The following is a 17,049-nucleotide window of genomic DNA, read 5'->3' as shown; positions in this document are numbered from 1 at the left end:
GTAAAGCTCTGGAACTTGAAATTCACGAATGGAGGACAGCAAATGTATTGTAGATTTTTTAATACAGATTTTAGCACAATTTTTTTAGGTACATATAGATTTTTGGTTAACAATTTTAAATCACAAATCGATATTTTCTTACTAACTTTGTTTTACAATATTAATTTATCAATTGAAAGTCATTAAGCCAGTTTAGAAGTCATAGTATTGTGATTTTTAATATCTGTCCACCAAGTGGATTAGTGGATGTATCACAGTGACATTTGCCTGTCATTTGAGTCACAGTATGGAGTGTAGAGGTAATTCAGAGATAAATTGTTTCTTTGATGTCATTTTTTTGGATGTTGTCTAAAATATTCCCTGATTCATTAACTATTATCAAAAAGGTCACATTTGAATAAAACAAACATGTTATACACATAAAATTTTATTTCCATTGTCAGGATAAAATTTGAAAATAATCATTCTGTAAAATGATAAGGAGGAAAAAACATTGACACAAAATAACAATCTTGTGCATCTTGGCAAAGCTGATCTCCGTATTCTTATAAGGTCACTTTCTAGTCATGAGTGCCCACCATGGGTATTAGACAGTTATAAAACATTTTACCAATCATATCAAAAATTACTGAACTCTAGTAACTGTCAATATTTTTTTAATACTTATGTCATGTAGAACGGTTATCGACCTGATTTTTCTCACTAGCTGTGAACTATGAAAAAATGGTTGATATGAACTACAAAAGAATTTTGAACTCATGGTATGGAACTCATACGAGAAAATTTCCCTTTAGACACTACACGCAGACGCGCACTTTGACGCGTGTTTTCATCGTTCATAGCCACGCCCCTGTCTACATGGAGTAATTCACTAAAGGTCCGTTCAGTATATCACTTCGTAGACTGTTGCCTTTTTGTCACCAGAACCGGTCACTATGTACTTATCGTCCGTCGATATATCACAACTTAGCACACTTGAGGATTCTTTCGACTGCAACAAAAAAGAAAACAGAGTTAAAAACTGTAAATTTTAAAATAAAAGTTCCTGGCTATAATTCTAGTACTACTAGAGGTTTTACTTAACTGTGCACATACATTATGCATTTGAAAGCAAATTTGTCATTGAAATTTATAACATGTATAGTAGAAACGAAAGATGTGTTTATATGCATCCGTCTTGCGTCGTCCGTCTCCAATCATTATTAAATATGATATGATAAAAATTGGGCGACAAGATTACAAATTTGATACTTGTCAGAAGTAAGAGCCGTGGCAACCCTGGGACGTAAATTCATGAATACTTTGATGACGTGCACATCAACTTTTATTGATTGAGCTATATAAGAGATATTGCTTATCCCTTTTTTTATAATAACACATAATGACAAGTTGTATGATATAAATCTATATTCACAGTTAAATTAAACACACTGTATATATGCAGCTTACCTGGAAAATACTAGCTCCATAAGGCGTTCGCCAAGCATTGAGAAGATTATCCTTGCCTGTCGATACGAACCACTTCCCGCACGTGGCGAACCTCAAACTAAGAACGCAGCTCTCGTGAAGATGCAGCTGATACTTATCTGGTTTGTTAGCATGGAGAACCTAAAAAGAAATAGGACAACATTGTAAGCAAAAATATAAGACAATTTTAAAAATAGTTGTTGCAAAAATTATCCAATTCTTTAGATAGATATAACTTAATGTCGTCCTATTGCTGCCAAAAGTCACTAACTAACATTTTTCTGAACAACCAAATTCAATCACTAACTATGTTTTGAAGCGGAGAATCGATTGCAAAAGTCATTAACTACGATTTCTGGCTATTTATGTTTTATTTTAATATCGAATAGTCACTAACTATAAAATCTTTATGCAATGCAATTCATCTTTGGATGCATTTTTCTCGGAAGTAATAAAAAGTAAGTTAGTGATTTTTGGCAGCAATGGGACGATATATAAATGGAACAATGTAGAAAAGGGACAAAAATGGGTTGATACAGGCTTGGTGCATTTCGGTTGATTTCAACAACTTCCGACGCAGCGCTTCAACGGCAGAAACCAGAAATTATCAGTATGTATTTCACGTCGCCACGGCCGTCCCGGTTACAGTTCACGTTGATCGTATTAAAATAATATTGAAATTGTGGCTTTGTGATATAATTTAAGTATTTTAGTTTTTTGCTAGTGCAGTTATTGAGACTATAAAACACTCAGGTACGAGGTTTGAGTGATGTACCGCTGTTTCGGGTAGTAAAAAATAAGTTAAAAGCAATTTGAACTAGGCGTCGTGTTGTGTTGTGACAATTTCAAATGTTAATAAAATTGCCAAAAAAATGTTAACGAGTAAAAGAGAGCGTAATTAGGGCGTTGATGGGCGCAATAACATTCAATAACTCAACTTTCCTGGCTTCATAGTTACTCACACTTTAAAACTATGCTCGCTACCGTATTGAACTCATCTAAAAAGTTTTTTTTAGCTGGAATAATCAATTATAATACAAGTTAGACCTTCTGAAGATATCAAAATATTTACTTTTTTATTTTTATTTTTGGAATTTTCACAAATTATACTTCCTAACACTTTTAGAATAACTGTATAATAAATTTTTCGTATAGTCGCTATTTAAACCCGTGTATTTGTATATACTAGTTGTTTACGATATTTCCCGATGGTGGCAGCACCGGCGGAGAATGCACCAAACCTATACAGTATTGCTGGATTTTGCATTAGGAATGTTTAGTTTTGCAGCTTGGACTATAAATATAACAGTAACAGATATTTTTGTTCAAACTTACTTCCACATGTGAATTTTCCATTCCAACAGCCAACCATTCCCCAGTTGGACAATAACCTAATGAAAATATCTGAGAACTAAAATCGTGCTGTTGGAGCTGCTTTCCTTCCCGTAAGTCCCAACTCCGCACCGTGTTGTCCAAGCCTCCTGTCCAGAGTTTGGTTCCGTCCGAGCTGATATCTATACAAGACGCCCCATCAGTGTGACCCTGAAAATAAGTAAATTATAAGTTATTACAGTAAATACACGAAACGACATTAGCCCACGGCCATACAGATAGCGTTTTTTAGCGTTTTGCGTTTTTTACGTCTCAAGCGCTTTTTGCGATTTTACCGTTTGAAGCGTTTTTTTCGATTTGTGTACATTAAAAACACGTAAAAGACGCGGCAGATCTGCAGTTTCTATCAAGATGTCAATTAGTAGCTTACTTCGGGTTTCTCTTATTACCGATTCTGAACCGTCCTAGAACTGTGATGCGTATGCGCAGAAGGAAATATGAAGACATTATTTCATTTGCGCATGCGCTGCAGAGTTCTCGGACGGTTCAGAATCGGTAATATCAAGAACCCGAACAAAGCTAGTAACGTCGCAAGCTCGTGGATTCCCGGCCTGTTTAACAATCCATCCTGTGAGAAAGAGATAGGCGAGATCGACGCGGTTAGCGTTGAAGAGACGAAGATAAAAGATGCTAGGATTGAATTGTGGAACGGGCCGGGGCATATATTCGGCGACAAACACAATCTACTGCTAGTACCAGTGGTGTGTGTAAAAATAATAATTATTATTTACCACTTATTTTACGAACTTTAGTTTCGTAATCACGATTTTCGAGTTTTTTTATGATGTAGTGTTATGGTTACTTGTTATAATTATAATATAATATAATAAATAATTATGATTCTATAATAGAATAGTAAATATTACTAGTTGCTAACGCAATTTTAGGATATGATTTATGCAACTTTTTGGAGTGAATCTTCTTTACGCGCGCTGGGAATAAAAATTTAAGGCCGTGACATACGAGCTAACGAGACGGCCCTGACACACGAGCTAGTTCTAACGAAACGTGTTAACGGCTTAGAAATACGTAGTGACGCGACGTGTATTTGTGAGCAGTCCACGTGTTTATCAAAGATATTGATATTGTAATACAAATTTTGTAAAAGTGAATCAAATTATTACGTGTAAAAAACCATTTGATACACGTCAAAAACTTATTGTTTCTGGTAAAAAACAATTCTTACGCAAAAATAAATATTTTTTACGCGTCAAGAACTTATTGTTTCTGGTGAAAAAAATTACCCCAAAAAAAATAAATGTAAAAAACTATTTGTTACACGTAAAAACTATTTTTTACACGTCGAAAACTATTAATGTTAAAAAAAACTTTTTTACGCAGAAAAAAAAACACTCTTTATGCATAAAAAACTATTTTTTAAGCGTAAGAAAATATTCCTTTAATTTATTACTTTTCCAACATTTCAAACTACACTTTATCAAATTTCCTTCAAATTTTTGAATTTAATAGAATCTTCCTAAACAGTTCTCTATATATAATAAAATATTTTTAGATAATACCCTAAAATGAAAAAAAATGCATACTATTTAATTTATTTTTATTGTATGACTAAATATACCATAATGTCCGCCTATGACGGGGTCTTGTCTTAGAAATCGCTAAAGACGCTACAGAAAACAAACTGATTTGTTTTCATTTGCGTTTTTTGCGAGACACGCTTTTGGTGGGCCCACTCCTATATAATCCGGTCATTTTGTTTTAGTCGCTACAGACGCTTCACGCTAAAAACGCAAAAAACGCTTTCTGTGTGGCCGTGGGCTAGTACTAAGTCTGTCCAACGAGTCAGGAAAGATGTCAAATGACATCCAAAAAGTGTCAGAAAATATAATTTAGTTGTGAATAAAATGACAGACAACTGTCAGTGTGACTTTACTATAGTCCGTCTAGAGCGAATATTTGACATTGACCGTTGTCTGTCATTTTAATTCAAAAGTAGATTATCATTTTTGTCATTTTTTGGATGTCGTCTCTCAAGCCGCGAGTGAAATGGAGGAGAGAAGTAAAGGTAGATAAATTTGACACTTCCAAACAACAAACTTTGGTAATATTAACATTACAAATGTAGTTGTGAATGAAATAAATTTAATAGAAGTTGAGTCAACTACTTTATACTTACTTGAAACTGTCTGACCAATGTTTGGTTGTGCAAATCCCAAACGGCAATGTTACCATCCGAACAACAGCTGAAACACACCTTGGAATCTGGGCTTATAGCTAAGGCATAGCAGGCTGGGGCCGATGAAGTCAATTCGGCCTTTATCCTTGGCGTGGGGCTCGCTAAATCCCAGATCGACAAATTAGAGGCTTCACCTCCAACGATAAGCGTTCGACCATCAGGTAGGAGCTTTACAGATCGTATGTAGTTATCTCGTTGCTAAAAAAAGATGTTTATTATTTATTGTAGTTCTTACGACCTAACCTAACTTTACATACAGGACTGGGATTTCTGACCCCTCAGTATGTGTTGAGTACTTCAATTTTTGGGAAGCTCTCATTTATTACTTAAATTTTATTTAATAAAATTAGCCAATATATCTATCTGTATAAATTACACAAGAATCGAAAAATAAAATGGAACAGTAGATTATATATGTCATAAAAATAGAGAAATATCTGCCTTTTATCGAGCCCATTAATATCCAATAGGCAGTTTATTAAACAGTCTAAATCATAAAAATTTATTGGCCATTTCATTTATTTTTACGAAGTTTAAAATTAATTCTGGAAAACACCAGCTGTGTCTTTGTTCATTTATGCGCCTATTCCTGTCAGAATTATATCTACAGTAGATATACAGGCGTCAGAGTAGATATACAGGGATTACAGAGTCTTAAATAAGTGCAAATATGTCTATGACGTAAACACGTCTATAAGGTTTTTTCACGAAAAATAATTTTTGAAAACTTGGAATTTAAAAAAAATGGATTTTCTTTTAATCTTTAGTTAAAAAACATAATATATTCATAATATGGCAACATAGATATATTTCATAATATCAATTAAACTTTTAGTTACGTAATCAAGGGCGCGATTTTTAAATTCATTGTTGCCAACGATGAACATATTCGGGGTCGTGCTGACTATTATCATAGTATAAGGAAACTAGTAGTTTTACTCCTTGTCAAATTCTTTGTTCTTTTTCTGCCACTTTATATGACCTTGTTCTCGCCTCCCGTGACCACTGACGTAGCTGTATAGTCGTGGTCTATTAACTAGGCAAAGTATAGTCGTGGCACTCGCCATAGTTTCACAGATATGTATTTAGGAAAATATGAGTTCACAATAAAATAAAATAAAAAAAATGATCATTGAGTAAAAATTTGCTTTGAAAACAGAATATTTTCACATTTCGCTTAGGTAAAAATTCTTCTGTATCTAAAAATCTTCTGAATGGAAGAAATGCGGAAAAAATATATAATGACATATTTTTATATTATTATCTATTTCAGAGATTTTCTACAACTTTTTTTTGATTTAAAACAAGTTTAATTTTCTGTACATAACTGGATTCGGCATAAAATTCTGCATATAGTACACCGTCTTTATTTAAAGCACACTGCGGTGTGGCCATTCTATTTCTTATTTACTAAAACTTTGGTTAAAAACATTATATACTAAAGGTGGTAAAAAACTAGAGTGAATATAACTTTATTAATACTTAGCTATGTTTTCTTAAACACGAAGGATACCAGAATAAATTCGTGTAGAAAAATTTACTTTATCGTATACAGGATATTTTTCAACGCGTCACCAAAATCGTAATATTTAAAATATTGTATCTCATTTTTTTTAAATGCAACACCTTGTATATTATTTTTCTTTCAGATGTAGAATTAAAAGATAAACATTTTTTGTATTTAAAGTGTTCTTAAATTTTTAGCCGTTTTGCAAATATTTTCTGTATTTCATTACATATGGGATTTCCAACGATAAAATATCAGACAAAGATCATATTAGGGGGCTTTGATAAAAATTTACTGTTTAAAGAGCCATATGTAATATAATACTGCGAATATCTGCGAAACCGTTAAAAATTTAGAAACCCTTTAAATAAAAAAATGTTCACTTTTTAATTCTGCATCGGACAGAAAAATAATATACAGAATGTGGCATTTAAAAAAAATGAGATATACCATTTTAAGTATTCCGATTTTGGTGACGCCATAAAAAATACCCTATACAGGTTGTCCCAGAACTGAGTGCGTAATAAATGAGGCTCCAACACAGCAGCTATGCTACCCGGTGAAATAATCCTCTTTCAACGGCAAAATGAGTGCGAAATAGAATAATGTATATAGAATTATGTAAAATAATTTAAAAAAAATAAAACTAACTTTACCATAACTTTTTTGTGACACCCTGTATATAACAAAATATTTTAGGATACGCCCCTTTATAAACCTTGAAACATATGAATAAAACTTTTTTCACATCTTCGACAACGACGACGATATTGGACTTCCTCGCACTAATGGGCCACCCTGTATATTTAAGGTGGTTTAAAGCTAGGTGTGGCACTTTTCTTCCCTCAAATATAAACTCAATATTTTGTCTATAATATTTTGAATATTGTTATATTACGACCACTTATAATAAAAAATAAATAAAAAAACATAAAAAAATACAGTCCACTAAATTTATAAGAGATTATGCTATTATAAAATCCTATCAATTAAAAAATATGAATAATTTGCGGAGACTTTAGATGTACAAAATATTTACTCTAAAATTGTTTCAAACATAAATCTATATAAATTATCTCGTAAACTATTATTGGAATGAAAATTTTATGGCAAATCCCCTGACCAAAAAATATTTTCATGCGCATATTTGAGACAACCTGTATATCTAAAAAACTATTTTTAAAATCTGCCCACATGCTAAAAAAAATAATAATATTTAATTAATTACATAATATCTCAGCTTCTAAAATAACCAAATATAATTAAATGTTAATTGATAATTACTATCAGCTTGCCGATTTATATCCGATGGAAATCTAAAAAAAATCAAAGAACAATTTTTTGAATTATTACTACAATTAATGCAGCACACAGTAATGCACTCATTTTTTATCAATCCGTCTCTGTGCTGGAACGCAACGCTCGAACCTCGCAGCTCGACGGACGGAATTCAACTGAAACGCTTTGCAACCTGCCGATATTCGACAGCTTGCAAAAACTGGCAGAAAATATTTGCGAGAGTGCAACTACTCTTTTCCTTAAACTATGCTATTATGTCGTTGCCCATTATACATTTCTATAACTAGACTATGAACCTACCAAGCAATCTAGCTGGCTAACAGGACTCTTGCTGCCCGGCTGGCTGATATCCCACACTTTGACGCAACCTTTACCACCGGTGTACACGTACTTCGTAGGGTTGGATATGGTGACTGCGCACACCACTTCACCGTGGTTCAATGTGTTGATTTGTCGCGCGTGCCTGGGAATGCCCGGTCCAATCAGCGCATCCGTGGGGAAGGGAACGGGTTGTAGTTGACCTTCGCCGTTCATATGAAAGGAATATGCTCTAAAAAAGAGTGTAGAAATTGAATAAAAAACATGCAAAATGTGATGCGGTGTTAAAACCAAAATTTACAGAAATGAACAATCAATCGGAGTTTTAAAAATATGTTTTGATGTAGTGTGATTTATTTATACTAAGGGCTGGCAAAGATTAGTCTTGGGTCGAGATTTCCGTATGTTAGAAGAGTACAATGCTTTTATTAATGTACTGAATAAAGAGAGAACAGTAAAAACGTTGCCAAATGTATGAAATAAGCCGAAGAACTGTGCACATTGCTAAAGGACGGTCCACACTTGCTATATAACATTGCTATGTAGCAAAGTTATATAACATGTTACATATTTTTCAGTCATATTTAGCAAATTTCGCTGCTATATAACTTGCTGGATGTTATCCATTTGTAGTCCGTAAAGATCAAAAGATGTTGTGCAACACTGCTATTGTAACATGAAACAATGCGTCCAGACTTGCTAAATTTCTAGTTTAGCCGCTCATATTTTCAGGGACGTGCGCGACAGAATCGTTATTAGTGTGGTGAGCTGATATTGGTTTGTTTATTTACTGGTTAATAATATACCGTATGGTCAATAATAACGTCCGTATGATCGAAAAAAAAACTGTGTCCAGTCGGCCTCTCGTCCAGTTGGCTTGGACATGACGATCGATGACATTCCCCATATAAAATGACAGCAATCTTCATTTCATAGCCATCGCTGACGAAATTTTTTTTTTATCATATGGTTCTTATATTATTAATGGAGTAGAGCCAAGAGCAGGCTTGTCAACTAATTAAGTTGTATATAGATCATACAGTGTTATGGGATATCCGTAGTCCCTCAGTTAAAGTGAAATAAGAAAAGCATGATGCATGGTTAAAAAATTGCAAAAAGTATGTATTTGGAAAGAAAAAAGTTGAGAAAAAAATGCGTTGTCTAATAGGCCAGTTCCAGAGGGAACAAAAGAAATGCAAATCAGGTACTGGTTTAGATAAAGTCGATAATTCAAAATGGTTTGCTTTTAAGTTATTAATTTTTTTAAAGACAGAAACAGCCGCGGCAGGTATTGAAAAGGTAAGCAAATTGAGTTCAACTATATTTAGATCTTGCTTGTAGGCTATGGCGGACTCAAAACCGTCGCGACTTTCTTTCTCTTTCTTCAAAAAAAAATTACGCACGCCGCTGCTGCGAGCTGAATCTCTTTCTTGCCAAAACGATTCATGTTTACAAAAACTATAACGTGGACGGCTCGCGGTATTTTAACATGTGATATGTAGCTTGTTAAATAGCAATGTTATATAACATGTTACTAAATGTGGATCCTCCTTAAGAGACGTGGAAGGGGATATAGCAGATTCGTTGTGGTCGACCGGTCGACCCAATTAGTACTTAAAATTCTCGGGAAGACATCATACGTTCAGCTTCACGGTTTATTACGTCTCGTGGTACTTTATTTATTTATTTATTAACGAGCCGTAATTTTCCCTATAGCTTGTAAATTTTTAAGTGTAAGTTAGAAACGCTTTTGGTAAAAAGAAGTGGAATTGAGTTGGTGTTCGACAGTGGTCGCGCTATTAGAAATCCATCAGAAATAATTGATTGTAGTATTTTCAAAAACTGTCTTAATATTTCTGCTTTATTTTTTTTTATTTTTCTACTTTTCGCAGACAGTATGTGAAAATCTTTATAAATATAAAGGTTACACGATTGCTGAAAATTGCTATGTACTAAAAGTAAATGGATGGGTTTCTTTAAATTTTTGAATGAAAAAAAACAAGCCTATCGAAATTTTCTTATTTAAACATCATGTTCGTGAGTTTACTTTATTTGATAGGGAAAGGCGTACCGGAGAAATCTGGCAACGCCGCAACAACACACCGTCGTATTTCTTTCACTCCGACTTAATAAGATCCCTATGCGATTTACTTCCACACATGTAAATACCGACCCAAAAGTAAGAGTTGCCAGCACGGTATAATTTTCTACCCAATACGAATTTTAAAACAAAATTCTAATGGATAGTTCAGCGGTTTAGATGAGTATTAGTCCTAACCAATGACAAAGCGCATGACCAATGACTAAAGATACATGGACCAAAACACCCGAGACTAAATTTTTACCATTTGTCTCCAAACAGTGCCAGTGTGTTATTTGCCCTTGTATTCTTTATCACTGATCTACATTTACTTACGGTTTTCCCCCTGGTACTCCTCCCAGTCCATTGGCAGTTAAAGCCGATGTCCTTGCATGAGGATGACTGTCATATGCGGCAGGTAACCCTTGAGGAGGAGGTCTAACGTAGGGCGGTGCTTGTGCGTAAGGGGGTATTTGGTGTTCGGGCGTCCTAGGCGCCCCCAACCCGGGGTAAGGGGGATAGGGACCCAGGGGTCCACCGGGTGCCGATTTGGATACTCCCGGTGGTCCTGCACCTGCTCCTAGGTTAGGCGTCGTCGATCGGGGTTTCGAGCCTGGGGTTAGAGGTTTTTCCTGCAATAAGAAAACGTTAAAAAATGAATGAAATGAAAAATAGACAATAGAGACGTTCAAATTTATGCTTATCGACGAGATATAATATGATTGAAGAATTGTATTTCTCAAAAATCCAGATCAATAAGGGAATAATTTCCACTAGTAAGTACCTATACAGTCCCAGGATTGTCTTTACAACAAGATAAACTTCTTCATTATTAACTTTTTGAGAAAAATTCATTCTTCATAAAAGTTTTTGCCTGTCCTAAAATGGCTAATCCCGTTTATACATTTCCAAATTTCCATAGCATTTTAGAAAAAAAAATACAAAATTATTAAAATATAGTTATATTTTTAATGTCCTAAAAATCAAAACGCGTTTCTATGCTAATATAATTTTGGATTTTCATGTTTTTATTCTTTGACGTTCGTTGTAGTAAACCAGTCAATTATGAGAGTTAAACAACTATCACTGAATTTTTTAATCATTGAATTTTTAATCTTTTTAATTTTTTAATTAATAATAAAATTAAAGGTCTTATTGTTTTTTTCTGTTTCATCTATTACAATAAAAAATAGCCACTCTTTCTTTAAGATATATTGATTGAACAACAAAGTGTTGACTTAGAGAAAGAAACTGAATAAACTTAACAATAGGAGAAAAACTCACGTCTTTGCTCTTTAAAGATGGCGTACTCCTTGACGAGGATGATCCGCTTCTGCTTGGAGGCCTCTCCACCTTTATTTTGTCTCCATTCGAGCTGCCGTTCTCTCTGATATCGCTGGAATTCCCTAAAGATACGTGCTCGCCGTTCGTGTGAGGCGACGACGCTTCCTGAAAACAAAACAAATTCGTTGTTGTTTTAAAAATACAGAAGAAATCACTGCTATTCTACTTGCTTTAACGTCTGGCACACTAGGATTGAAACAAAATACAAGCCATTCAATTCCAGCCGGCCAAACTATCGTCTTTTATAGTCACAGCTCATTCAGTACCAGCTGGTATTCTTAGCTAGATTTTGGGCAGGTCTTCGACGACCGGTCACTTTATCAATGGAGTAGGTAAGCAAATTTTCGTAAAGGATTATTAAACGATTATGTGTACATGAAGTTTACCAGGCTGGTTATGAATAACCTGTGATACTACATACAAACTAATCAAAACAAAGAATTTACTTTATATTAATGCGTTGTGTAAAAAGTTTTTCTCTAATTATTGCTGGTAGTTTACGTTAAAAGTTTTTCAATTCTTCATATACATGTGAGATTTAGCTCTTTATAATTCAGAGAACGACCCTAGATATTATAGGTTGGGACGAATACTACGATCGCTATAGCTAGTTAAGAACACGCTATTGAGAATATCGGGTCACTCTTATGTTATCCTGAGTACTACGACAGAATAAAGGAGTTATGAAGGAAATCCAGTGTTTTATTTGGCAAATACGAATTACATTCTACAACATCAGAAGTGGGATCGACCTACTAAAAGTACTACAAAATTTTTCAAAATGTACCAATATGCCATACTGTATGAATTTCACATACATATATTAATCTTCAGTTCTAATTTTTGGTATTAGGTTACAACAACAAAAAAATATAGCCTTACCTCATTAGCTACATCTACAACTAAGTCTTGGTCACTTTTCTCTCCGTCACTTTCCTGAAATAAAAAAAAAATATATTTATAAAAACTAAAAATACTTCTTAATTAAAGAAGTTTAGAATCACAACGGAAGGGGAAAATACAAATAATAAAACAGGAAAAAACAGACAAAAACAAATGAAAATAAATATTTAAAGGAAATAAAGCCCAAAGGTGTAAAACAAACCATGTTCCGATTTAAAAATAGTATTATATAAACGAAATCAAATAAACACGATCGTTTTGTGAAACAAAAACAAAAGGGCTTGAGGTTTATACGAAATATTTTTTCCAAAAATAAACGCGTAGGTATTATTTTATTTTAATGAAAAAAGAATATTTTTTAATTGCCATTGCAAACTAAAATTTTCAATTTTTTTAAATACCAAAGTAACTTTGGCGATTGATGAATAATTAAATAAACCGTCCACGGCATAAACAAAAAGTTCCAATTTAAATTGGACATCGGGATTGAATTAAACAAAAAAGCGTTGCAGAAATCTATTTCCGCTGAAAATAATTCCTAAAAAAGGTAAACTAAGATAACTTAAAGTGTTTTATACAGGGTTAATTGAAAGATTGTTTTTTATACTAACTTCAAAACACCTTGTTCAATATGGTTCTGACCGAAAAATAATGATTTAGGAAAATTTGCTTAAGAAATTATTGCACAGGGTGTTTTAAAGTTAAGGTAAAAATACTACTCTTTGATTAACCCTCTTACACCACTTGACAGCTAAGGTCAAGGTTATTAAATTAAACAGGGTACCTTAGTAACTTGACATTAGCCGTCTAATTGCGAGTCATCATGTTGTACCCAGCAGATTTCAGCTTGTTTACAAATAATTTTATGTTGCTTTCCACGTATTAAGTCCATTATAGGATAGTTTTAGTGGACATACTATATTTCTTTTAGTTTTAGTGTACTTAATGTATTATAATTAATATTAATGAACTAAATATTGTTTTTTTTTTTAAATTATTTATCAAATTTTCCTTAGAAATAGAGATCATTCCTACCTATAACAGCTTATAATCTTCAGTATTGTTTTTGCTGAGTGTGTATATGTATAATAAATTATTTCGACTAGGTTTCGATATTTTAACATGGTCAGAAGCTAAAACTATTTTTTTTCGAATACAAGTACTGCTTAAAAATGTTAAATTTCAGCAAAATTAGAGAAACATGAACAAACATTTTATAGAAGAACAATTTAACTTTGTAATTGTGTTGTTATTATTAAACATTTTGTTAATAGTTATTTTAAATGTCCCCCTAGCTGACGTAACCGCGCCAACTACTGTGATTGGTCCAAAGTCCGAGGCACAACCTTTTTAATATAATAACCTTGAGCTAAGGTGCTCAATTAAGCTTCAATCAACTTCATTCAGAACCTCGCAATTAGTGGAATAAATTAGTGGTTTCAATCCTTTAATTTCAATGTAAGCATTCAGAACGTCAGTATTAGTGGTAGAGATTTTCAATTAGTAGAAAAAGGTGACACATTTTTAAGTTTTCCACTAATTATACTTCAAAATTTGCGAGAAATGTCATTTGGGCCTTTGATTATCTTCCGTCAAGAGAAATTGTGGTTAGAAATCAAAAGTTGACTGTTCTATAAGCTAAATATTAGGCTTTCTCTATGGATACAACTGACTAACACAAGCTGTTGCTAGGATATTCTATTAATCTTAATTGTGTTTTTTAAACATTGTGAATGATCGTAAACTAAAAAGTATAAAGTATAATTGAAACCACTAATTATGAGGTTCTGAATGAGGCTTTAATCCAAGATTTTAAAGATGAGACTACGGCCGATAGTCGGTATAATACACAGACGAAATAAAAAAATTCCGGCCTGTCTACCGATATAGTGGGCCCGAGTTAAACAGTTCCGAAATCGGAAATGCGGGTCCGCGCCGGCTTACAATAACACCTAATGGGGGGATTACTTTGTGAGACAGCAAACAAGGGCGGTCGGCGGGGGACCTGCCACCCCCCTCGCAGGCGACGGCGGGGAAGGGGTAGCGGCAAAAGAGGGAACGGACGGGAAAAAGAGGAAGAAATGGAAGAGGGCAGTAGAGTGGGGGGATAGTCGACGTTTCATTGAATTGAGAGCGGGTTTTTTCGGAGAGGTATACGTCCTGATTTAATGAAAAGGGACGGACGGCTCGGAAAAAAATAGAAGGGCAATTTAAGGTTTAAATTTTGACGAAAAGTGTATTGTTTGTACAATGTTTTGTGTAATAAAATATTGATTTAGGTCTTCCATTGTCATTATTTACGTTAATTACGGTAGGTGGGACTCGAAGATCTTTATAATGTTGAAATACTACGTTTAGATTATTCAAATAACCAATAGGTAATTCTTTAACCGATTAAAGTGTCACTGCCCTCTCTAATAGAACAGCCTCGGAGCGAGATTTATGACGTCACGCTAGTTAGATATTACGTATTAATAAATATGTTGCAGAATACATGGAAAACATAATTATTGCTCAGATTTTTTGTTTGTATTTTAAAAATAACATAGTTTACATGAAATATACATAAATATACAGTTAATAAATACAATATATTCGGGGTGCTATAAATTCGGGGTACGAGCATTGGTATCTCGGTAACCGTAATAGATACGAACATGATTAAATCGGGGCAAAGTTGCGCTTTGGGATGTTCACCAAAATGAGATCAAAAAAGTTTTAAAAATACCAAGGATTGCTGAGTGTTTTTGGGAAAAACGGATTGTTTTTGAAAATCTATTTTATTTTTTCCTGTCGTTATTTTTTAGAAAGTCAAAAAACTAATTGTACATTCTCATAGCCACTTTCTTAGGGCTATCTGATAATATTTTTAGATTTTCAAATTAGCTGATAATTTGTGATATACAGAGGCCAAGTTATTTTTTTTAAATACGGATCTGCATTTTATATTTCAGGTTTTGATAGAACTCGAGTACAATGACCAATGACACACTTAATTTTTTTTTTGACATAGAGTGTGGTGACCATATATCTGGCAGTAGTTAAGTAGTCATTTAGGAAGTCACTGAGGAACCAAAGTAATTAGTTTTTTGCACTGCAATAATAAATAATGCCGAATATCAACCGGCAAAATGTGAATACAGAAGCTGACCGAATATCTAACGATGAACAGCTGATGAAGTAAACAAGTCTGCCATCAGGCTGTTCTATTAAAGAGGCCAGTGAATGTTTGTTTTGGTTGGACAAATTTACAGGGTGTGTCTTAAATAAACACAAGTATTTTAAGGGGTAGTAAAACTAGACAAAAACACATTTTCTATTTGTCATTTTTTTAAATAAATTCGAAATAATACAGTAATTTAACTTTGGAAATTTGGAAAATAATGCTTACATTTTGAGAACCGTCAATCCAATCAGTTGGCCATGCGAAGGCCTGTGATTCCACATGGGCAAGAAAGTATACACTTAATTTGACTGAAAATACTTCTTTTTGGAGTGTTATTCAAAAATGGCTCACCCATATAACTTTTTATTTTTACAGATAAAAAAACAAGATTTAGTATATTAGGATAGGACATAAATCAGGTTCGAATGACATATTCAATTAGTTTCGGTCACTTCCTGTTTCACCTGAAATGACTATAACTTTTGATTTTAAATAGCACCCTCGATATATTTTTTTAATTTTATTTGATAGACTTTCTGAATAGAATGGCATATCATATATATATATAACTTAAGACATTGGTTTTCTCTTAAAAAATAGTATTTTAAATTTCAATCTAGAGTGCCATGGCTGTGTTAAAATCCTTAATTTTTGATCAAGGAACCTTGGAATACATTTCATAGTCTACACGTTTCCTGGCCAGTTAAAAATTGCCCTAATCCTATTTTTAAACTCAATTTTTTCAAATGGAACGAGGAAAAAAGCATTTTTTAACGAATAATTTACAGTTTGTTTTTACCACATACTTGGTATTTCGAATCAAATTGTCATTGTGAACACAGTTAAATTTAAAATACTCTTTTTTAATCGAAAATGTCAGAAGTTGACACATAATATGTCATTCTATTCAAAGTGTTATTTTCTATCGAATAAAGTAAAAAAAATACAGAGGGTACCATTTAAAAATCAAAAGTTCCAGATATTTCCGGCGAAACAGGAAATGGCCCAAAATAAATTAATACGTCAATCAATCCTGATTTCTGTCATTATACTGATAGAAATTAAACTCTAGCATCATACCCTTTTATTTAAAAAATACAGTATTACAGCGAAACTAAGTAGGTATACTCTGTTTTTTTTTTCTCAGGTAAGATTTCGACAGACGATGACAGAAAAAAAGCAGATGACTTCCATACCAATCCATTTATTTCATTAAAAAAAGTTTCTAATATTTTTTAAGTTAACTATGGATGGGTTTTTATAAGTAAATGCGTCATGCGTCGTCTCTTGTTTTTAACCAGTTTTATTGGTTTATTTCACAACAGGGCAGATCATGTTTTAATATTATTGGTTTGACGCAACGATAACGACAAACG

At 33.3% G+C, this 17,049-nt stretch overlaps 1 protein-coding gene across 8 annotated transcripts in view; it reads right to left on the bottom strand.

The window, feature by feature from the left end:
• Positions 1-411: 411 nt before the first annotated feature.
• The window catches only part of LOC115883686 (protein groucho), a 144,572-nt gene continuing 127,934 nt past the window's right edge, over positions 412-17,049 (bottom strand). For all 8 annotated transcript variants that reach the window (XM_030902072.1, XM_030902074.1, XM_030902071.1 and 5 more), the window contains 8 exons: positions 12,487-12,540; positions 11,545-11,709; positions 10,597-10,892; positions 8,163-8,412; positions 4,997-5,254; positions 2,803-3,009; positions 1,450-1,608; positions 412-991 (listed from right to left, as the gene is read on the bottom strand). In XM_030902072.1, coding sequence (XP_030757932.1) covers positions 884-991; positions 1,450-1,608; positions 2,803-3,009; positions 4,997-5,254; positions 8,163-8,412; positions 10,597-10,892; positions 11,545-11,709; positions 12,487-12,540 — 1,497 coding nt within the window. In that variant the 3' untranslated portion in view covers positions 412-883. The remainder of the gene's footprint in view (positions 992-1,449; positions 1,609-2,802; positions 3,010-4,996; positions 5,255-8,162; positions 8,413-10,596; positions 10,893-11,544; positions 11,710-12,486; positions 12,541-17,049) is intronic.

Source organism: Sitophilus oryzae, unplaced genomic scaffold (assembly GCF_002938485.1).
Source record: "Sitophilus oryzae breed Bouriz unplaced genomic scaffold, Soryzae_2.0 scaffold_1974_pilon_pilon, whole genome shotgun sequence".
Lineage (NCBI taxonomy): Eukaryota > Metazoa > Arthropoda > Insecta > Coleoptera > Curculionidae > Sitophilus > Sitophilus oryzae.
Note: the sequence above shows the minus strand (reverse complement) of the source record. Positions and strands in the feature narration are given on the sequence as shown.